Source organism: Nannobrachium achirus, assembly GCF_963921795.1.
Source record: "Nannobrachium achirus genome assembly, chromosome: 17".
Taxonomy (NCBI): Eukaryota; Metazoa; Chordata; class Actinopteri; order Myctophiformes; family Myctophidae; genus Nannobrachium; species Nannobrachium achirus.
The window spans coordinates 18,379,285-18,400,784 of record NC_137824.1 but is presented as its reverse complement, the minus strand read 5'-3'; the positions used below and the strand labels follow the sequence as shown (position 1 = coordinate 18,400,784).

At 43.3% G+C, this 21,500-nt stretch overlaps 1 protein-coding gene and 1 long non-coding RNA gene across 2 annotated transcripts in view; both read left to right on the top strand.

Moving 5' to 3' along the window:
* LOC308301613 overlaps positions 1-18,279 on the top strand; it is a 418,458-nt gene extending 400,179 nt beyond the window's left edge. Inside the window, exon 2 of the long non-coding RNA XR_013962899.1 lies at positions 18,242-18,279. This is a non-coding gene — a long non-coding RNA (uncharacterized lncRNA). The remainder of the gene's footprint in view (positions 1-18,241) is intronic.
* slc7a2 (solute carrier family 7 member 2) overlaps positions 1-18,279 on the top strand; it is a 37,387-nt gene extending 19,108 nt beyond the window's left edge. Inside the window, exons 6-13 of the mRNA XM_080745648.1 lie at positions 671-807; positions 1,274-1,496; positions 4,439-4,575; positions 7,549-7,651; positions 11,941-12,155; positions 14,052-14,218; positions 14,965-15,073; positions 16,278-18,279. Coding sequence (XP_080601774.1) covers positions 671-807; positions 1,274-1,496; positions 4,439-4,575; positions 7,549-7,651; positions 11,941-12,155; positions 14,052-14,218; positions 14,965-15,073; positions 16,278-16,468 — 1,282 coding nt within the window. The 3' untranslated portion in view covers positions 16,469-18,279. The remainder of the gene's footprint in view (positions 1-670; positions 808-1,273; positions 1,497-4,438; positions 4,576-7,548; positions 7,652-11,940; positions 12,156-14,051; positions 14,219-14,964; positions 15,074-16,277) is intronic.
* Positions 18,280-21,500: the final 3,221 nt, after the last annotated feature.

Genomic DNA, 21,500 nt, shown 5'->3' with positions numbered 1-21,500 from the left:
GTCTATGAAGTTAACATTATTCGAATAGGCCACCGGTGTGGTTATAATGTGCAGATGTGTCTTCCCCGTGTATTTGTGTTTACTTCCTGAAAGCTGAAAGCCTCTTAGTCAAAAGGCCCAGTCGAATAACACAGATTAAATGACATCATATAATCATCCCCTCCCCTTTTACCATTCACCCAACACTGTGGGTGTGGCTAACTTCAGCTGGGTCACCACCCACCTAGCCTCGGAAACCCAGGCTTCATTAGGCGCTCGGAAGAAAATGCCACCCACCTGACAACCAGGCATACCTCATGAATTGGTGGGTGTGGCAGCTGTGGCCACACAAAAACACAATTTTAACTCTTTCTGTACACTTTTTTTGAAAAGTTCTTCCTCCTAATAATCATAATACGTGATCATCATATTTAGGGGAGAAAAAAATCATGGCACTGCATCTTTAAAATATGGAGATCAGAGGTTTCTGCTCGACAGCGACGATATTTTCATGTTAATACTTTTGTACATTTGATTGATAGATTGAATACTTCGCAATACTTCGCAAACTTTAGCAATCGCTAAAAGGATAACGCAAAAAGCCTTAGGGGTTCTGTGTCAAAGTTTAAATGCAGGTCTTTATTCTGCTTGTGTTTTTTATATTGTGGTGCTGCTACTTGTGGTATTCCAGGAACCTGTCAGCGACGGTCAATGTGACAAGTGATTACGGATCGGGAGGCTTCATGCCGCACGGCTTCGCTGGGACGCTGGCCGGAGCCGCCACCTGCTTCTACGCCTTTGTGGGATTCGACTGCATCGCAACCACAGGTGTGCTGTTAGTTCACATGGATTCCTGTCGAACCAGTGCCATTTACCGATTCCTGCAGGTTGCTAATGAGATAGGGGGAGCAACTCCGCCCATTTTCAACCGTATCTTCACATGATTGGTCCTCACTAAATGCTCATTGTAAGATGACACCATTTATACACACGCCGTGTCTCATTGGTGCGTTTAACGCCTCATGCGTGGGCTGTGGACAGTTCAGAAACGACATCGTCGAGGGGGATTTCAAGCTAATAAACTCTCTTAAAGTATAATATTAATGTGAATGGGCTCCTCATAATATGTGTAATTATTTCATTGCATTGTAGTGACTCTTGACTCGAGTGGACTCGGTGGGGGAAGTTCCTTAGTTCTAGACCGAGTCAAGACTGAGTAAAATCATAGGCAAGACCGAGACCATGAGTCAATGAAAATTGACTTGAGTACTACAACACTATTCTGGCGTTACAGGCGAAGAGGTGAGGAACCCGCAGAAGGCCATCCCCATCGGCATCGTGGTGTCGCTGACCGTGTGCTTCCTGGCGTACTTCGGCGTGTCGGCGGCGCTCACCCTCATGATGCCCTACTACCTGCTGGACGAGAAGAGCCCGCTGCCCATGGCCTTCGAGTACGTGGGCTGGGCGCCCGCCAAGTACGTGGTGGCCGTGGGCTCGCTGTGTGCCCTGTCCACCAGGTAAAGAAAACGATCCACCATGTTCTATATTAGATCTACGTGTCTGCTCGCCACCGTAAACCACTTAAACCCTGTGTTAGATGTACCTGACCTGTGCTGGCTCTGTGATGGCCTCATTAGCCTGGCATGGCCAGACTAATATCACTGCGCACTGGCAGATTCGTCTTGTCTTGTTGTACATGGACCTCTTTTTTCTGTTCATACCAAAAATCTCTTAGTCAAAAATGGATGATCTGCAAGCTCAGAACGCATAGCGACGCGACACGTCCCGAGCTTGTAGATTATTTTTTGGCTAATGTGCCCCCATAAAGGAGTGGACCAACTATAGAGCCCTGATAACGGTACCCCGGTCAAGTATAACTAAATATATAAGGGTTTAAGACTTTAAGTGGTGAACCACTTTCAACAGGGCATCTCTATTTTTTGTCATGTTTACGGTAGGTGAACACTTTCAATAACTGTTTCAAGAAATAGCAGATCTACAAGCAAAATTGTTTAATCTATAATCGCATGCACAAAATAAGGACACCTGGTTGAAAGTGGTTCAAATGTGTTGAGACAATGGGATTGGTCGTTGGTCGTACGCTTACATCGGTAGATTATATTGAAATGGGTGATAATTGTGAAGGAGCTGCCGCCAGTAATTGTGAGTCTATTTGTATGTATCTCTCAGCATTGGATTGATTCTCTGTTCTCTCTTGCTTGAAGCGGTGGGTGCAAACCTTCGGTGTCTTTGTTTTGAGACATCTGCTCGGCTCTATAAACGATGACGAATGACGATAAATGATAAATGCGGTGATGACGAATGCCTGTAAAGAATCAGAGCTGGCAGTGTCTCAAAACATGCATGATGTGATTCTGTCTTTCTGTTTCTGGAGGCTCCCCGTGCAGTTTCACCAGGAAAACATAATCACTTCACCAGCCAGAATTTCATCAACAAATAAAAACTAGATTAAAATGTTAGGGAGGGACTAGTGGAGGAGAGTTCCAGTAGAACTAAAAAGACAATTCATTTTATTTTTGGTTCTGCTTGGTTGTCTGAAAATAGCAGATCTACACACACTCTGCAACGTGTTGTGAGCTAGTAGATCAGCTATTTTCAGCATGCAAACCATGTGTAAAATCATGTTAAGAAGGTGATGTTTGGCCTGGTCTCATGAGGGAATACAGCCTACAGAAAAGAAAGACACTCTTGACTATGATTATACTGTGTGTGTGTGTGTGTGTGTGCGTGCGTGGGTGCGCGTGTACATGCGTGGGTGTGTCTGTACATGCGTGAGTAGTATGCGTGCGTGCGTGCTGTGTGTAGGGGTGGGCGATATGGAAAAATACAATATCACAATATTTTCCCATGCTGTATCACCATACACGATTTTATCACGATTCTTTTTTATGGTTATTTTTCAAGTTACTTGACAAAAACTAGACTCTCCTGGTTCCTTTTGGGAGGTCTAAATTGAACCTTACAAGTATATAACTCTGACAGTATACAAATGAAACCAAATGGACCCTTACGGGTCTATTTGGTTTCATTTGTATACTGTCAGAGGTAAGTGGAGAGAGACCTTGACATTTTAAAGTTTGAGAACTGATGATTTTGACCAAAATGCAGGTTTAAATTGATTTCTGCAATGAATCTCTGTATTTACAAGGCTCCCTCATTGTATCACGATATATACGATACCTCTGAAAAGGCATATCGTGGACACACTGTATCGTCGTCTCAATGATAATTATCACCATATCGCCCACCCCTAGCTGTGTGCATGTGTGCGTGTGTTGTTTGTACACTTCGTGGGCTTTGGACTAACTGGGTGCTGCATGTGTTTTGCTGTATCTGTGTCTAAATGCAGTCTGCTGGGCTCCAGTTTCCCCACGCCTCGTGTAATCTATGCTATGGCCCGGGACGGGATTCTTTTCAATGCCTTAGCCACAATCAATACTAGGACCAAGACCCCGCTCATTGCCACAATGAGCTCCGGTGTAGTCGCAGGTGAGATGACTGCGGGGGTTATATATAAAACGTCCAATCGCATCACTGCTGCTCTGTTCTTTGTCCACCAATCAACTGTGAAAGACCTCAAGTCTCACCGTGCAACCGGCCGAACCGCCTAGTTCAGCGGTTCATTCAGCTTCTGTGGTTCCCATTATTCCAGACACCTTTTGACCATCTTCGCATTCCGTCAAAAAGTTAGGAGTAGGGATGGGTATCGTCTGCGATACTTTTAATGGTATCGATCGCATGACGACGATACTATCGAGTATCGGTTCACGTAAAAACGAATGATACCTCGTTTCGATACTCTTGAACGCACCCCTGGCCGGTCACATCTGTAACAGTTGGGCTACTGAGAGTTTAATGACTGCTTTAGTAGGCTACACTCGTTACTGTGGAAAATAGCCGACAATAGCCTATAATGTTTATTATTATGATGATTATCCAAAGTCTATACTCTCCGCTCCGCCACACAGTGTGATCAAAAATGGTATCGAAAAGGGTATCGTATCGATTCCCAGGTATCGAAAAAGGTATCGTATCGATTCAAAGGTGAACGATACCCATCCCTACTCACCGTGCAACCGGCCGAACCGCCAAGTATAGCGGTTCAGCTCCTGTTGTTCCCATTATTCCAGACAGCTTTTGACCATCCTCGAATTCCGTCAAAGAGTTGGGAGGTTGTTATATGTCAATTAAGGGTTTTCACGTGTCACGTGTCGTGTACTTTGCTCTCTCACAGTTGTGTCGGTGTGCAGTGTAAAAGCCCGATTCACACTTGGTCGCACGGCGGCGTCGCATGCGGAAAACAGCAGACGCAAAAGCTGACAATGCGTGGGTCTGCCGTTTTCCGCATGTGGCGCCATCGTGCTACAGGGCATTAATTAGGCAAAAAAAAGTGTATTTGTTCTTTCTTTTTTTAACGTTGACCCATCTTCTTCACCAGCCTGTTGGGCTCCATGTTCCCTCTGCCCCGCATTCTCTTTGCCATGGCCAGAGATGGCATTGTGTTCACTTTTATGTCGAAAGTGAGTAAGCGGCAGTCGCCCGTGGCAGCCACCATGGTGGCTGGCACCACAGCGGGTAAGAACTCACCGAGGTCAGGACAAAAAAATAAAAATAAAGAAAAAGGCTCTTTTCGACTACAAGAACTATTAAGTGAACCGTGACATGCAGCGCATGCTGGGTTTGTTTCCTTATGCTATACGGCTCTGTTTCAAATTATCTCTCTAATTGTAATCTTTCTGTTGTGAGAAACACGTTGTGAGCAATGCGTCGCAACTAGAGTTGTTCCAATATAGCCTGCCAATATACGAATATCAGAAAAGCTGACAATGCTGCCTAAAATGCTGTTATCGGTATCGGCGGGTACCACTCTCTGCCGTTCTTATACCAAGTCATTTGTCACATGATGTTATTTCATTTACAGTAAACATTTATTTGGTATTGTAAATGCTTCAGTTGTACAATTTACATTATTATTTGACTAACTTGTAGCTGCACTTTAACAATAATTGTATTAATGGAATTATTTATTCCTAGATCTCTTTTGTTACGCATTGGTATCGGAACATCTCTGGTCGCAGCATGTCGCGACGCCTTTTATCATGACCTTTGACCTATACCTCCTGGTTGTGGTTATAATCAAGAAGACATAAACGCAGAACTTCAAGGGTTCTGGGGAAGTTACAGGTTCCTAGAAGGTTCCGCGTTAACTGACTTTGTATAGTCGAAAAGAGCTACTACGTGTGCCAGCTGGTTGTAACAGGGTAATGTCTCTGATTCTCCTGGGTTTTGTCTTTGATTTGTGGCTGTTGTGTGAAGGTGATCGACTGCATGACAAACCTGGTGACGGTGTTTCCAAATCAACTTGTAATCAAAGCCGGCGATATCAAGTCTGTTTTCCATAATCTTCTACGCAGTCTGGAAGAAACCTAGTCTTATCTCCTTATTTCAATGTACAAATTGAATAAATAAAGCCGATCTAGACACTCACAAGGCCTCACGATGCGAGACGCTATAGTGTGATAAAGTAGGCCTTTAATTTACGAACGAACATAAATAAATATATAAAGTGTTGTTAGAAGGAGGAGATGAGGGGTTTCTGCCTGACGGCTCTGAGATGAAACATTTGCAGGGGGATCATGTTGAGGAGAGGGGATCATGTGGTCACGCTGCAGTGATGAGGAGAGGGGATCCGGTCCGGAGGGGCCGGATGACCCACTGGATCCACAGTGGTCTGACCCTCACTTTGATGTTAGCAGGTGCTAACGACAGGGGAGTGTGTGTGATGGGGGAGGGAGGGGGTTGCGGGGTTGAGTGTTCGAGCAGTGGTTGCGGACACGCTTTTTAATATCCCATTGCTTACGTTTCCTACCAAATAGATTTACTGGGGAGAAAGAAAAAATTCAAAAGAATTTGGGAAACAGAAAACTAAATTTGAAAAGTGTGCTCTTCAGAGCAGAGGTCTCCGGCAGGCCAGGTTGTCTACTCAGGCCGGATTCTTTTTATATGCGAAAATAGCCACTTTTAGATCTGCTTTTCCCCCCCACTTTCTTCTTTTTTTTTCTTTTTTTTAATAGGGCTTAAGTGGTTTAATTCATCATGAATTTCTGTAAGTTTGGGTCCCAGGGAGAAACAGATAAATGTACCTTTTAGGTCCCGAGAGATGAAAGACTGTGGGAAACTGCGGCCTAGAGGGGTCGCTCTCTCCACAGGGTTGTTACACTAGTGGACACAGGACTGGTGTGAGTGTTTGAAGCGTGCTGGTTGTCAGGTGTGGAGATAGAAAACAGTTTTCACAAAACGCCCCTGGGAATGTTTTTCTCGTGTGTAACAACACGTCTGTATGCAATCTAATGACTGTGCACCTGGTGCAAAGTGTGTGTGTGTGTGTGCGGTGAATCCACTGACATAGTGTAACCTCAATGTTACATATCGTCGTTGCTGGGTGAAAACCTTGTATGTCCAAAACCGTTCGCTTCGCATTTTTCATTTTAAAAATTATTTAAACCAGTGAAACAGCCGATCTACAAGCGCACAACGCCGTTGTGCGCTTGTAGATCGTCTGTTTTCACTACTTTTGTGCGACGTCCTTGTATGACGAAGCAGGGCTTTACTTTGTGAAAGAACATACAAATTTGAAACGTGGAGTTACGAGGTTTCTGCCCGACAACGACGATATGTTTTACATACTGTATCCTCGCTGTTGGATGGAAACCTTGTATGTCCAAAGCCTTACTTTCCAATAAATGGAAAAACAGAACCTGTGTTCCAATGGATTGATTTTTTTGTCATAAGTTACATTTTAATTGGTTCAATACTCTTTTAAACCCACTGACATCTACAAAGCTCACAATGCGCCACGATGCAACACACTGTGAGCTGGTAGATTGGCCAGTTTCCACAAAACCACAAAAAACCCATTTGAAATGTAGAGATACAAGGTTTCCAAATTCAACCCGAAAACAACACGCAATAAACCAAGACGATGTATAATCTATCACCAGCTACATCATGAATATAGGGATGAGTAATCCTTTAGTTTGAATGGACGCTACTTCAGTGGATACATCAATAATCAATTAAAAAGAAAATGGTAATTCTGATTATTAATTGTTGTGTCATCATACAGTATATCGTCGTTTTCGAGTGGAAACATTGTATATCCAAAATCGTTCGTTTTGTATTTATCATTTTAAAAATTAATTAAACTAGTGAAAATAGCCGATCTACAAGCACACAACGCCTCGCACCGCGACCCGTTGTGTGCTTGTAGATCAGCTATTTTCTCTAGTCTTGTGCAACAGTCTTGTATGGTGAAGCAGGGCTTTACTTTATGAAAAAAGTAAAAACGTATACATTTGAAACTTGGAGATACAAGGTTTCTGCCGGACAGTGACGATATGTGAGATGAAATTACCCCATTCATGTTACATTTTTATTATCCGTAATTTGTGAAATTATGTGATGTGTTTAACACACGTGATAATGCATTTTCACAGCCAAATGATGTTGTGTGCTAAACGTTGTATTTTCTCCCCCGCTCGCCTGCAGCCATTATGGCTTTCCTGTTTGACCTGAAAGCTCTGGTGGACATGATGTCTATTGGAACGCTGCTGGCCTACTCTCTGGTCGCCGTGTGCGTGCTCATCCTCAGGTGGGTCAATGTGTGTGTGTGTGTGTGTGTGTGTGTGTGTGTGTGTGTGTGTGTGTGTGTGTGTGTGTGTGTGTGTGTGTGTGTGTGTGTGTGTGTTAGGGCATTCACCAAATATTCAAATATTCGAATATCAAAGTCACTATTCGACGATGTTCAACGAAGTCGAATATTCGCTTATTTTTTTATTTTTTTTTGTTTTCTCTTTAAAAAAGATATAGTTTATAAAGCTTGGCTAGATAGGAAGTCATAAGAATGAGTTGTCAATGCCTCTGGTGGATGAATTTGTTAATGCTCTATACAAGGGCTTCTCAAACATTTTTATGCCGTGACCCCCAAAATAAACATATTTGAACTGGGGATCCCCCCAAATATTGTGCATTTTCACAATGTTTGCCTCTTGCTTACTTAATATTTGACAGTTTGGTCAGTCCTGTCGAATATTCGACTATTCGAATACTTTGAGGTTGAATAATTAGAATGCTAAAAATTGCTATTCCTGAATGCCCTAGTGTGTGTGAGTGTGTGTGTGTGTGTGTGTTAGGGATGGGACGATACGCGATATTATCGTTTATCGTGATAAAAAAAAACACTCACGATAATCGTATCGTGGAGATTTAATTCATCGTGATATCGTCCTCCGTCATGCACTGGGATCAATTAATTCACCTTTTATTTGCAGAGCTGCATATCCGCTACCACTTAAACCCTCTATAATTGGTAAAAGGTTCTTATAATATTATAGGTATTTGATTTGTCTTTTTTCACTCTATCAAATGTCTTTGCCAAAAAATAGCCGATCTACAAGCTCACAACGTGTTGCATTGCGACACTGTTGTGAGCTTGTAGATCTGCAATTTTTTGGCAAATGTTCCGCCCCAGGCTACTGGATTTTGATTATCGTGATATCGTATTTTTTTTATATATTTTTTTGATAATGTGTGTGTGCGCGTGCTCATTCCAGTGGTGGATACATGAACCAGCTTTAAACGCCTCTCATCAAATAAAATAAAATAACAATAATATGCAACATAATATTATGTCAGGGGGTCCCTGCTTTGCCTTTCTCTCAGCTAAGGGGTCCTTGGCCCTGAAGACACTTTTATTCCTTCGGATGACTGCGTCGTCGTTTTAAATAACTTAAATTATACGGGTCCAAAAAAAGAAGTGAAAGCGCTTTCTGAATTAATAAACACAATAAACACAATGAGTTTATTGCGTTGCTCTATTGCATCATGTTTTGTGACGCAACGGTGCTCAATGCTCTCTCTGTGTCCGGGCTGAGGTGCTTTCCACGGCGCTAATGCCTGTATTTGCTCCACCCGGGGGTGTCCACCAAATGCTGGGCCCTGGGTACAATAATTCACTGCGGGCCTCCCATGAATGTTCTTCATATGGGGAACTGGGAACGCATTATTACGCTTTATTGTGTGCTTTAAGTATTGAAAAATAGCAGATCTACAAGCTCACCGCGCCGCACCGAGTGCCTAAAAATATTTAGTTCCAGGGGACCCCCCAGAAGCAAAATGTTCGCTTAAAAAAAATACATATATATTCAAAGATTTGCACACATTTTCATGACTTTTCAAAAATAGCAGATCTACATGTTCGCAGCGCGGCACTCGGTGCCGCGTTGTGAGCTTGTAGATCTGCTATTTTTCAATAGCTAAAGTATAAAATAATTCCAGGCCCCTCCACCCTTGTGGCTCCACCTCTGGGAGAGATAGACCCACGTGTCTGTTACTCTGTTCTGTCTGCAATGCTGACCACAGCCAAGGTTCCTGTGGACATGTTTACGAGCTGACCCGGTTTAACCTCCGCTCAACAGCACATCTCTGTGTGTCACTGCGTTTACATGGGACTCTAATATTCTAGGGATGGGCAGATATGACATTTCTGGCCCATATAATGGTGATGATAGCAATAATACATACAGCTTTTATAGCGCTTTTCTAGGCCCTCGAAGTCGCGTGATAAAAACAACTTTATTAGGGGCCCAGGGGGCTGGCGTATAGCCGTCTGGACAACTTGGCTGCTAATGCTGCCTGACACAGTTTACAGGGGTCAGACAGTGTGTGGTTCTACATGAAAATAACATTAAAAAAAAATCTATATCAGTACAGGAACAGGAACAGAAACACAAACAGTAACAAATTGGTCAACCATCATGCAGCATTGATCAACAGTAATCTTATATAATTCAACCAAATCGAAATAAACATCATAAAACAGGAGTCTTCAACAGGGGGTCCGGGACCCCTAGGGGGTCCTCAGAGTTACTACAGGGGGTCCTCCAAATCTTTGAGTGATAGAAACATTTTTTTTTTGTCCTTTTTTTAATATTAAACACTTGAACCCTAACGTCCATATTCGGAGAACTTTAGCCAAAAATAGCAGATCTACAAGCTCACAACGCCTCACGCTGCGAGGCGTTGTGAGCTTGTAGATCTGCTATTTTCGGCAAAGACCTTTGGTGTAGAGGGGAAAAAGAGCCGACTAAGTACAGAGTGAAAATTCAAGTTTTTTTAAGTAGCCTATTGACAGTTCAAGTGGTTAAATATCTCAAATTGACATGAATCCAAAATACACTGATGATTGTGCTGTCAAATGATGAAACTATATGGAAGCAGGTTATGGAGGTCCCTGGTTCATCTCTCTCTCAATTAAGTTGTCCCTGGCCTGAAAACGTTGAAGACCCCTGTCATAAAACATAGATCTTTACTCACTTGTGGTCACAGATGCACACTCTCTGGCTTCCTACACGCTGTTGTTGGAGCACCTCTCCTGCGCTTCTCCTTGGGGGATGAGGGGGAGGGTGGAGTCCAATTCATTCCCTATGGAAGTCACATGAAGCAATAAGCCACGGCAAGAGGCATGTGGTTACCTGGTATTTTATAACGGCTGAGAGGCGTGGTGAGACACGAGACGAAGCCAAGTGTCTCCAACCCTCTCAGCCATTATAAAATACAGGTAACCACATGTCTCGCGTGGCTTATTGCTTTTCTAAAACGGTTACAATATGGCAACATGAAAAGTCATAGACATGTACCAATTAAAACTGTTTTATTCACTATTTCACTAATAATTCACTACAAGGTCTGCAAGAAAGTTCCCAGCTACAAGAAAGTAGTTCCCAGCTTTTTGTTGCCATCAACACAGGTGCAGATAGTTGGTGCACTGTGGAACACTGTGGAAAGAAATAACGCACCTGGGATTGATATAAACTGATTCAAGGTGTAGGTTATAGTCTCGTATACCACAGCAATTAAGGGAAACCAGCCAATCAGAATCAAGGAATGGAACTAGCCGTTTTAGAATGTTTGTTCTAAAACGGCTGCTATTGACAAATCGTGTACATTTGAATATTTGAATATAATTTGAGTTACAAACGTTTAAAGAACATGCTTAAAAAATACATATATTCCAAGATTTGCAAACATCTTCACAACTTTTCAAAAATAGCAGATTGACAAGCTCGCAGCGCGACACTTTCAATAGCTAAAGTATAATATAATTAAGGCCCCTCCACCTTGGGCCCTAGTCACTGGCGCCTGGTTAATGGAGCAAAGGGGAGCAATGGCTCCCCCACATCTGCCGGTCGGGGGAGCCCGGCCCCCCCTCCCGCAGCCCCCCTCATGTGTCTTGGAGGTTGACAGTAGTTCATTATAGTCGGGGGCCCCAGGGATATTTTGGTTTAGATTCTCGCAAATTCGCCACATTTGGCACGGATGTTGTCCATAACATACTTAATCATTTTAAGATGGGTGCCAAGATGGGCACCCCATGGTACTGCCATAATGTGCAATGCAATTGGTGTCCCATTAACTTTACATTACAGGGGAAAAAAACAAAAAATAATCTGCTTTAAGTAGCATATAACTGGTCAAACTAGGGGGTTTTCATGATTCTGAATCCATTGCAAGCATCTGTTTTGCAAAAAAACATTCCTTGGGCTAAAAAACTGCCCTACAAGACTATGGTTTAGTGATGAAAAGTGATGAGTCATCACTTTTCACACTTTTGTGGTGGCCGTTTTAGCCCAATGAATGTTTTTTTATGCAAAACGGATGTTTGCAATGGATTCAGAATCATGAAAACCCCCTAGTTTATAACCGGAAATAACCGATTAGGCGCCGGTGGCCCTAGACTAGTAACTCAGACCCACTTTCTCCCCCCCTTGTGACGCCCCTGGCTGTGTCGTTCCACTCGGAGAAGCGAAGGAGGATTCAGCCATGCCCAGAAATAGCCGTATGTTTGTCTCAAAGAACATGATGTACTTCATGTACCTGCAGGTATCAGCCAGACGTCCCCGGCGTGGAGAAGCGGAGCTGCAACGGAGAGAAGGACTTCCTGGCCTCTGGCGTGCGCGAGTCGGACCTGACGGAGTCCGAGTCGCACCTCAACATGATGAAGGAGGAAGGCTCCGCCCTTCAGTCCATCCTCCACCCGCCCCTCGCGCCGTCAGAACACTCCTCCTCTCTGGTCAACTACCTCGTCTGCGTGCTGGGTACGCAACATCCAATTTTCAATTCAATTCAATTCAATTCAAAGGGCTTTATTGTTATGAGAAAACATAGGTTTTACTTTGACACAGCAGAAGTGTACACAATAGGGCATTCACGAATAGTAATTTTTAGTATTAGAATTATTCAACCTCAAAGCGTGTACACAATAGGGCATTCACGAATAGTAATTTTTAGTATTAGAATTATTCAACCTCAAAGTATTCGAATAGTCGAATATTCGACAGGACTGGCCAAACTGTCAAATATTAAGTCAGCAAGAGGCGAACATTGTGAAAATAGTCGACATGCTCACAACGCCTCGCAACAAGATCTGCTATTTTCACAATATTTATCTGGGGAACCGAGTCACATTAAATGTAATACCTACAATTCCAAGTGCTTGTCAGGGTGGGGTACCCAGTTCAAATATGTTTATTTTGGGGGTCTCGGCCTAAAAAGGTTTGAGAACCCCTGGTATAGAGCATTAACAAATTCATCCACCAGGGGCATTGACAACTCATTCTTATGAATTCCTATTTCGCCAATCTTTATAAACTAATTTATATATTTTGTAAAGAGAAAACAATAAAAAAATAAAAAATAAAGCAAATATTCGACTTCGCTGAACAACGTCGAATAGTGACTTTGATATTCGAATATTTGGTGAATGCCCTAGGGCCTAGTACACAATACAATACGATACAATCAGAACAAAATATGTACAAGTGAAAGGATACATTCACCCCCAAGCATCCTTAACCACTTAATATGTGTCAAGGTGTGGAAAACGGAGGTGTAGGACTCAGGTGCAGACACAACAGTCTCAGGCAGAATAATGAAGATGCTGGGGTTTTTATTAACACGACGCAAGAAATACAAGCAACAGGGACAAACTAAACTGGGAAAACTAAGGGCAGGTAATACAAAAAGTTCAAAGACTAGAAATACACAGGGTCAAGGATCACAGGTCTCACCACATCAAAATACGACAACGAACTGACAAGGAACTGAAAACACAGGGGCACATATATAGACTTGGACTAACTAGGCACAGGTGCAAAACATTGGCTAATCACTGGTGAGACAAGGCAGGTAACAGAAACTAGACAGACAGGAAACACTGGGAGCAATACAACAAAATAAAGGTACACAAGGAAATCATCAACGATCATAATACAAGATTAATACAGAACAGGGACACACAGGTTAAAGTACAAATACCAGTAGACTAGACAAAGTCACGGTCCTAAGGACTGGACTGGTGAACGCCTCTAAACTCCCAAGGCTACTTACTGTAGATAACGTACATTCAAATACACATCTTACAATAGAGAGGCTTTCAAAGCATTGCAAATACTATCCAAAAATACTGACAAAGTCACGGTCCTTAGGAGCGGACCGTGACAATTTCTGTTATTGCGCGGAAAGTTTTCGCTGAAAATAGCCGACCGACAAGCTCAGCTCACAGTGTGTTGAAAGTTCACAACGCAACACATTGTGAGCATTGTGGATCTGCTGTTTTCTGTGAAAGCTTTCCTCACAATAGCTGCACGGTTTAAGTGGTTAGCCCTTAAAACTATTATATGTATTTGACTGGAGTCCCACCAGGGATCTATTTTAGGTCTCCTTCTTTTTCACTCTACATCAGTAGTTCTCAACCTGTGGGGCCGGGCCCACTAGTGGGCTGAGAGGCTATTGCAAGTGGGCCCTCAATAATAATTGGAAAAATAATAATATAAAATGTGAAAGACCCACCACTTAACAGCTTAAAATATTCTCAAGTGGGCGGCTTTCAAGTGCTCTACACTAAATATATTTTGTAAAAATAGCCTACATCTACAAACCCACAGCGTGTCCCTTGATCCAACGTGTACTGTATGGATGCTAACCTTCCACAGTGACGGCGGTGTGTGTGATCAGCTATCTGACCACGTATCATGGCAGCTGTATCCTGGGTCTGGAGGCGTGGATCCTGGCAGCGTTGGGGGTGTGTGTGAGCATCTTCAGCGGCTGTGTTGGCCTCATCTGCAGGCAGCCTCAGACCATGAAGAAGGTCTCCTTCATGGTGCGTACACTGGCTGCCTACTGCCACACCTCTCAGTCAGGGCTGTTATGATTACGACATTTCACATGACAATTAATTGTCACTCAGATAATTGCGATTAACGATTTAATTGTTTTTGCCGTTGGCAATTACCTTTCTGTTTGGCTTGTAGGTTTTGAAGGCTGACATATTTGACAACTTTACACTTAAAACGCTTTCAGTGCCAGCTTTCACCACTAGAGGGCGCCCAATGGCCATAGAATTCACCATAGAGATACGCTGGTATATGCACAAGCCGTGCGCAGCCATGATGCGCCTGAACACTTTCCTTTGTGCATGTACAGGAACAGGATGAAGTTAGCTTGAAGTTAGCTATTGGCTACCAAGCATTTTAGAAGCCCTATTTTCGGCGATTTAGCCATGATTAAACCTTGCACACCTCATGGATATGCATGGAACAGAGAAAATGAGCTCTACAATTTTTTTTTTTTAAAAAGCCGAACTAGTTCGGGATAGGCACCCAGGACGTTAATAAGGTCCAAATTATCCCGAACTAGTTCGGGATAGGCACTGTATGAGTTAAAAAAGAACAATCAGTGTGGAAATAGCCGATCTACAAGCTCACAACGCGTGTGACCTTGTAGATCTGCTATTTCCACTATTTTTGAAATGTTTGAAAATATATGAACATGTTTTAACATGTAAACGATATATCTTATTGTGATGATAATATATACTGTATTTTATCCATACACCGACCCACACAGGTTCCCCTCTTGCCGTTCCTGCCCATCCTGAGTGTGTTTGTCAACATTTACCTGATGGTGCAGCTCAGTGGAGACACATGGATACGCTTCTCTGTGTGGATGGCAGTGGGTGAGTGGTCTTTTTCTCAGTGTGGATGTCAGTGTGAGTGGTGTGGAAATGCCCTGTGCCACGCGTGGGTCCCAACCACAGACCTTAAAAATGAATGGACATCGTTTCACCCATAGACTCTAAATGAAGCCTATTTTGCATTGATCTCAAATCCGCCATCTTTCCTACATCCTGTCCTGAAACGGAAAATAAATGCTATTGGCTGGGACAGAGCAGGGGATTGGGTCAATAAATGGTTGGGAGCTTGTCAATCAATCAAGCTAGCCACCACAGCCACACCCCTCCTACAGCATACCCCTTGGTCTAGCCTGGGATCACTTCACTTTTCGGGGTTTGATCCGGTCGGGAGCGGAAACCACTCTACGTCATGTTGTAGTCCTAGACTACACTTTGGCCGGAACTATCAAACCGGAAACAGTTTAGCCCAAAATAATTCCCCTGCACTCAAGGACATACTTTTAGGGCCTACCTAATAAACCCCTTGATGCTGCGTAGTTTTGCTTTTGGAAAATTTGTTTGGTACATGCATCTTTTAGTCCAACTCGTAGCGACTGGCAAGACTACACTAGGCTACTCGAGCATTTTAATAGGGATTGGGGAAACAAACGGGGGGAACCAAAACAAAGCGACACCGCTTCTTCTGCTTGTGGTTTCCGCCTAGACCGGATCAAACGGCCCGTTGTAAACGAATACCAGGCTTTCCCCCGAGAAAGCCTGGTGACGCGAGGTTACCCTTGGTCTGAAATGCCCTATGGGTGACCTATGTTGCGTACCATCGCTGTCGCGGTCCTTGACGTGAACATATTTGAGACACAGAAAAAGAGGTGATAAAATGTTCTGTTAAAGGGGAAGACCACCCATTTTCAATATTGAACCATGTCATTAATATACCTTTTGTGGAATTAAAAAAAAAGTTCCCCCCTTCTGTGTTGCCTAGAACTGGAGGATTGATTTGGGGGTTTGTATTGTAAAGTACAACTTGATGACATCCCACCCAAATGACAATACAAACCCCAAAATCAATCCTCCAGTTCTAGGCAACACAGAAGGGGGGGGACTTTTTTCTATTTCCACACAACTCCTCTAAGGTATATTAATGACATAGTTCAATATTGAAAATGGGTGGTCTGCCCCTTTAAGTAATGTTGGTAATTGTCTTCCATATGGATATATTGAGGGTAGTAACTGTTCTTTGGCCCACCAGGCTTCCTGATCTATTTCGGCTACGGCATGTGGCACAGCGTGGAGCGACAGCGCCACCTGCAGAGTCACGTCAGCAGCAGCAGCAAGAAGAAGAAGAGCACCGCCAAGGAAAAGAGCGCCCCCGGCAGGGAGAAGCAGGGCGGCGCGCTCCAGGACAAATTCATCTGCAAAGAGAAGACCAGCCAGTGTTAAAGGAGCCCGGGGGTTCACCCAGAGACTCTGGGATTCAAACCCGAGACTCAAGGCCTTTTTATTCTTTCTCAACTACAAGAACTTCAGGATGTGTTTCCCTGACGCTATACGGCTGGGTTTCAGATACAGTTCCCTATGTTTGGGCGCTGCGCAGGAGGTGGTACTACTAACCCTGAGGCCTGGGAACCCACAGCCCAGAACTTATACTTATACCAGCGATCTACAAGCTGAAAACGTGTCACAACGCGACGCGTAGTGAGCTTGCAGATCGTCTGTTTCCGCTTTTTTTAATGACTTCTTTCATGACGTACCTTCCCCTTCCGGGGTGGATCGGGTTGCAATGGAAAACGTAAAACAAAACGGACCATCATAGAACTTCAAGGGTTCTGGACGGTTCCGGACCTCTAACCCTTCATAGTGGAAAAGAGCCATTAGAGGCCACCTAGAGGACGCATAGTGCTATGACTGTTTACTAACCCCCTTCTAGACACAGTTCGCCATTCACTAGCCAAACGGGAGCGTCAGTCAGTATCCTGGACCGAGACTGAAGCTGTCTTGGTCATGTGATGTGGTGGCCTGGTGTGTATATTTCCGTGTTTCTGTGTGTGTGTGTGTGTGTGTGTGTGTGTGTGTGTGTGTGTGTGTGTGTGTGTGTGTGTGTGTGTGTGTGTGTGTGTGTGGGTGGGTGTGTCTGTGTGTGTGGACAGTGGACACGTGGATGGTGATGACATCATACTGGACAGTAATGACATCACACCGGATAGTGATGTCACAAACACAAGTCTGGGCATCAACTCACTTTTTACAGTTTTCTGATCGGTTCTAGGGATCAACTTTGCGCGTCACCAGGCAGACGGAAACAAGTGTGGAAAGAAACCAAGAGCGCTGCTTCCCTGAATGATTCCCCTCGGCCAGGGGGCGTCGGACTCTGTATAATCCTTTTGTTTAATGATGGTGTAGTAATCGTTTGGTAGGCCTATATCCATGTTTTATCCCAACTAGTAGTGCGACTGGCGAGACTAGACTAATCGGATCCATTCGGCATTCGGGTGGGGGAATAAAAAAACAACGTGGCAGTGAGTAACCAGAAACCACTTTCTAGAACAATGGTTCTCAACCTGTGGGTCGGGTCCCCAAATTATATTGAGACGGTTTATGCACATTTCTAAAGTGACAATTTAAGGACTTTTTAATACGTCTAAAATGACAAATTAAACATTGGCCAAGTTGTCAAATAATAGAGGCAGAAATTGTGAAAATAGACGATCTACATGCTCACAACACCCAATGCGAGGCGTTGTGAGCATGTGGAACTGCTATTTTCACAATAGAACCGTGTTATACCATATGTAATACCTCAACTCTTAGTGCTCGTCAGGATGGGAGGGGTAACCAGTTAAAATAGCCTATGATCATTTTGGGGGTCGCGGTCTGAAAAGGTTGAGAACCACTGTTCTAGAACACGTCACACTCACATTAGCCTCGGAAACCCAGACTTCTTTAGGCGATTGGAAGAAAAAGAAGCCTGGGCGATCGCGTTATGATCACTGTTGTAGGAAGTGTAGAATTTCCCTAACCAATCAGAGTGCAGAGAACGTCACACCGAATGTGTTGATGTCATGACGCAGCAGCGTTCTCTGCGCTGAGCAGAGGAGCAGAGGGGGGAGGGGGGAGGAGAACACATGCTATTGGCCGGAGACTCGCGGAGAGACTCGCGGAGAGACTCACCGCGCCCGCCCATCTGCCTACACAAACAGGTCCGCGTTAGGTTAGAGTGCACTCATTTAGGTCAGTTCTGAATAAAAACCAGCCCCCCCCCCCCCCCGGTGTGAAGAGCCTTGCGCCAGGTTACAACAAACATAGGTAACACACTGGACAAAGATGACATCACACTGGACACTTTGATGATGTAATCAAACAGGTAACACACACTGGGCGATGACTGTGGAAAAGCTTTCCATGTGATCCAAACCTCTACGGTGGTTTGTTGTGATTGTGTATTTGTCTTCTCCAGTTGTTGTTTTTTTGGTTCTATAAGCCTGTCCCCCTCCCCCCTCCTCCTTTTTCTTTTAGGTGGGTTAATAAGTTGCATACCACGTTTAACATCTGCATTATCCTTTCAAAGGTTCAGCGTTTTTTTTACTGAATGGAGAGATTTTCTTTTTTTGTATACTGGTGCTTGTGTTATTAGCCTATGTTATTCGCTGGGAAAGCACTTATTGGTAACATGCTCTGACGTACAGCAACAAGCACACTTTGTGACACAGGGTTTGTGACACTTAATAATTAACTAATTAACAGGCCTGTGTTGGGGGTGGGGGTAGTCTCGCGTGGCCAGACTGTTAGCTCCCACAATTTGCAAATGCTCCCGTCATTCGGGAGAGTATTTTTTGCAGGTCTTTCAGTCCGAGTGTATCAAAAAAAGCAACTGGGTTAAGCACCGTTGGTCCAACCAGTTTAACATTCACCAGGTTAGCATTCACCAGCGTCAGCAGGTTAGCATTTCACCAGGTTAGCATTCACCAGCGTCGGCAGGTTATCATTCACCAGCGTTAGTTTTACTGAGGTTAGGGTTAAGGTTAGGTTTAGGTGTATCTCCGTCCCCTAGACTTTCATCAACTCCGCGCAGCCAATCACAAGCTTCCGCTGCCTTAACCCAGTTGCTTTTTTTGATACACTCGGACTGAACGACCTGCAAAAAACACTCTCCCGGATGATTACGGTTACACGAAAGAAGCGCAATGGAAGTCGGATCATGAGTAGGATGTGACGCACCCGCTCCCTTGGTGCAGTAGCGATTACAAGTCCTACTGGAAGCGTTATGTCTTCTTTCAATATTTTTTGGGGCGATATTTCGTCTTTCTCTGGTGTTGTTGGTGTTACTTCCATGATGTTTTCAAATGTTTTCTTAAACTATACACGCATAACAAGAATATCCCGCTCGAATGACTCGGTCTGTACTAGTGTGCTTCTGTTGTTTCCAATGGGACTACAGTTCATTAGAATGACTCTGTCTGTACTAGTGTGCTTCTGTTATGTTTCCAATGGGACTACAGTTCCGTGCAGCAGTGACTACTTCCGTTACTTGCCTCTCGGGAGGTGTAGTTACAGATTCTATATAGCATTTGGAGATTGTGGAATAGTTGTCTGGCTACGCGAGACTAGGGGTGGGGGGCACTTACAACAGTATGTCAAGGTGGATGCATCCTCGGTCTCGAGGGTCCCGTCCTAGCCATGTAGTCAAAAGTACATTTGTCTTTAAAATGTAGTTTCCAAAAGTATAGGCCTATAAGCATGGTCATGCTGTACGTTTTCCAAAACAAATACTCAAAGTGCATCTACTCAGACAATTGACTTAAGTACAGTACTCGACTAACTGTACATTACTGTCCACCACTGCTGTACGTTGTCTGCACATAAAAGACTAAATGTATTCAGAGATGTGTGCAGATGAAGTAATATGCTGTCTGTGAGTACATTATATATTCATATTTACGATATTTTTAACAGGTCCCAATCATTACTGTTCCCTCTCAGCGTACATGTGCTTCAATGTATTTTATCAACATAGGCTGTTACTTACAATCAGTATTTGTGTATTGTTTGATACTTATTGTTCCATACCAAGAGTATTTTTATCTTTTTCTCTATTTTCTACATGAATATAACAAACAGACTACGTACGTTTAGCTTCGTCTGACATATTTTTTTAATGCGCTCTTCTGCAATTGCAGACCGGAACATTACATTATGAGCGTGTTTATTAACTGTACAGTGTTTTAATTGCGAGTGAAATTCCATTTTGTGGAGTGACAGTAGTGTGTAATAAGTATTAAAAGGATCCCTGGTAAATAAGACTTACTGTATATGCCATTATAATAACTAAAATTACAAATTAAAAACACCAAAAACATTTGATTTATTTTAGAAATAGTTCTAGATCTTTCACTCAATAGGGACAACTCTTGTTGCAAGTGGATGATGTAATTTGTCCTTGTGTGGAATGCATGTGGCAATAAAAAGTATTTGATGCTCATATTATTAACCTATTACTATATTACATTGTTTTATTAGCACATGCATGCCATACATTCCACCGATCTACATCAAATAGCCGGTCTGCTATTTTTGGCTAAATTAATGCTGGGGCTCAAGTGGTTCAGTCGATACTATGTTGAGACAGCGAGAGAAGCGATAGATGAGGCTGATCGATTAAAATCTGGGTGGACTAATAGGGTAACCGTGGAACAAAAGGTGGAGATTTGTAGTATTTGAAGTATCGTTTAAAGCCGTGGTTCTCAAAGTGGGGACCGAGGACCCCCAGGGGTCCCCGCATGAGGAGGTCCCAGGGGGTCCCCAGCAAAATGGGTTAATGTAGCACTAAAATCAGTTGAACTACTTTAACACTATATACAGTATATCGTCTAAAATAGCAGATCTACAAGCTATTTTCAATTAAAAAAATATATATACAGTATATAACATTTGAAAAGGAGCAAAATGTGAAAAATGGGTCATGTTTTTGAATCAACAGTAACACACATCTCTCTTGGGGGTCCCTGGCACAAAATAGTTTAAGATGGGGGTCCCTGGCCAATTACGTATTAATTTGGGGGTCCTTGAAATGAAAATGTTTGAGAACCACTGGTTTTCGTAAAGATCCTTCACACTAACGTACAGAGCATTTATCTGTGTCCACACAGAACTATATTATGGGATGTAAGCTGTAGTTTTATAGCGCACATAGCTGTAATGACATAGCATAGTATTACTACTAGGAAAACTAGTAGCACTGTATTAACATTGTAACTACACTGATACAAAAATAATAAATGTATTTTGCAGTAACTGTCTGGCTTACTTATTCTTTTCTTTTTTCGCTGATGGGTAAAGGTTCAGCGTAGTAGGGATGTTGGCTGGGCATTGCAGGATGGTCATCTTAAATTATTATTAGGCCTATTATTTATAATTCTACTCCATTACATCTCTAAGGACTACTTAACTAGCTGATCTACAAGCTCATGCCGTGATG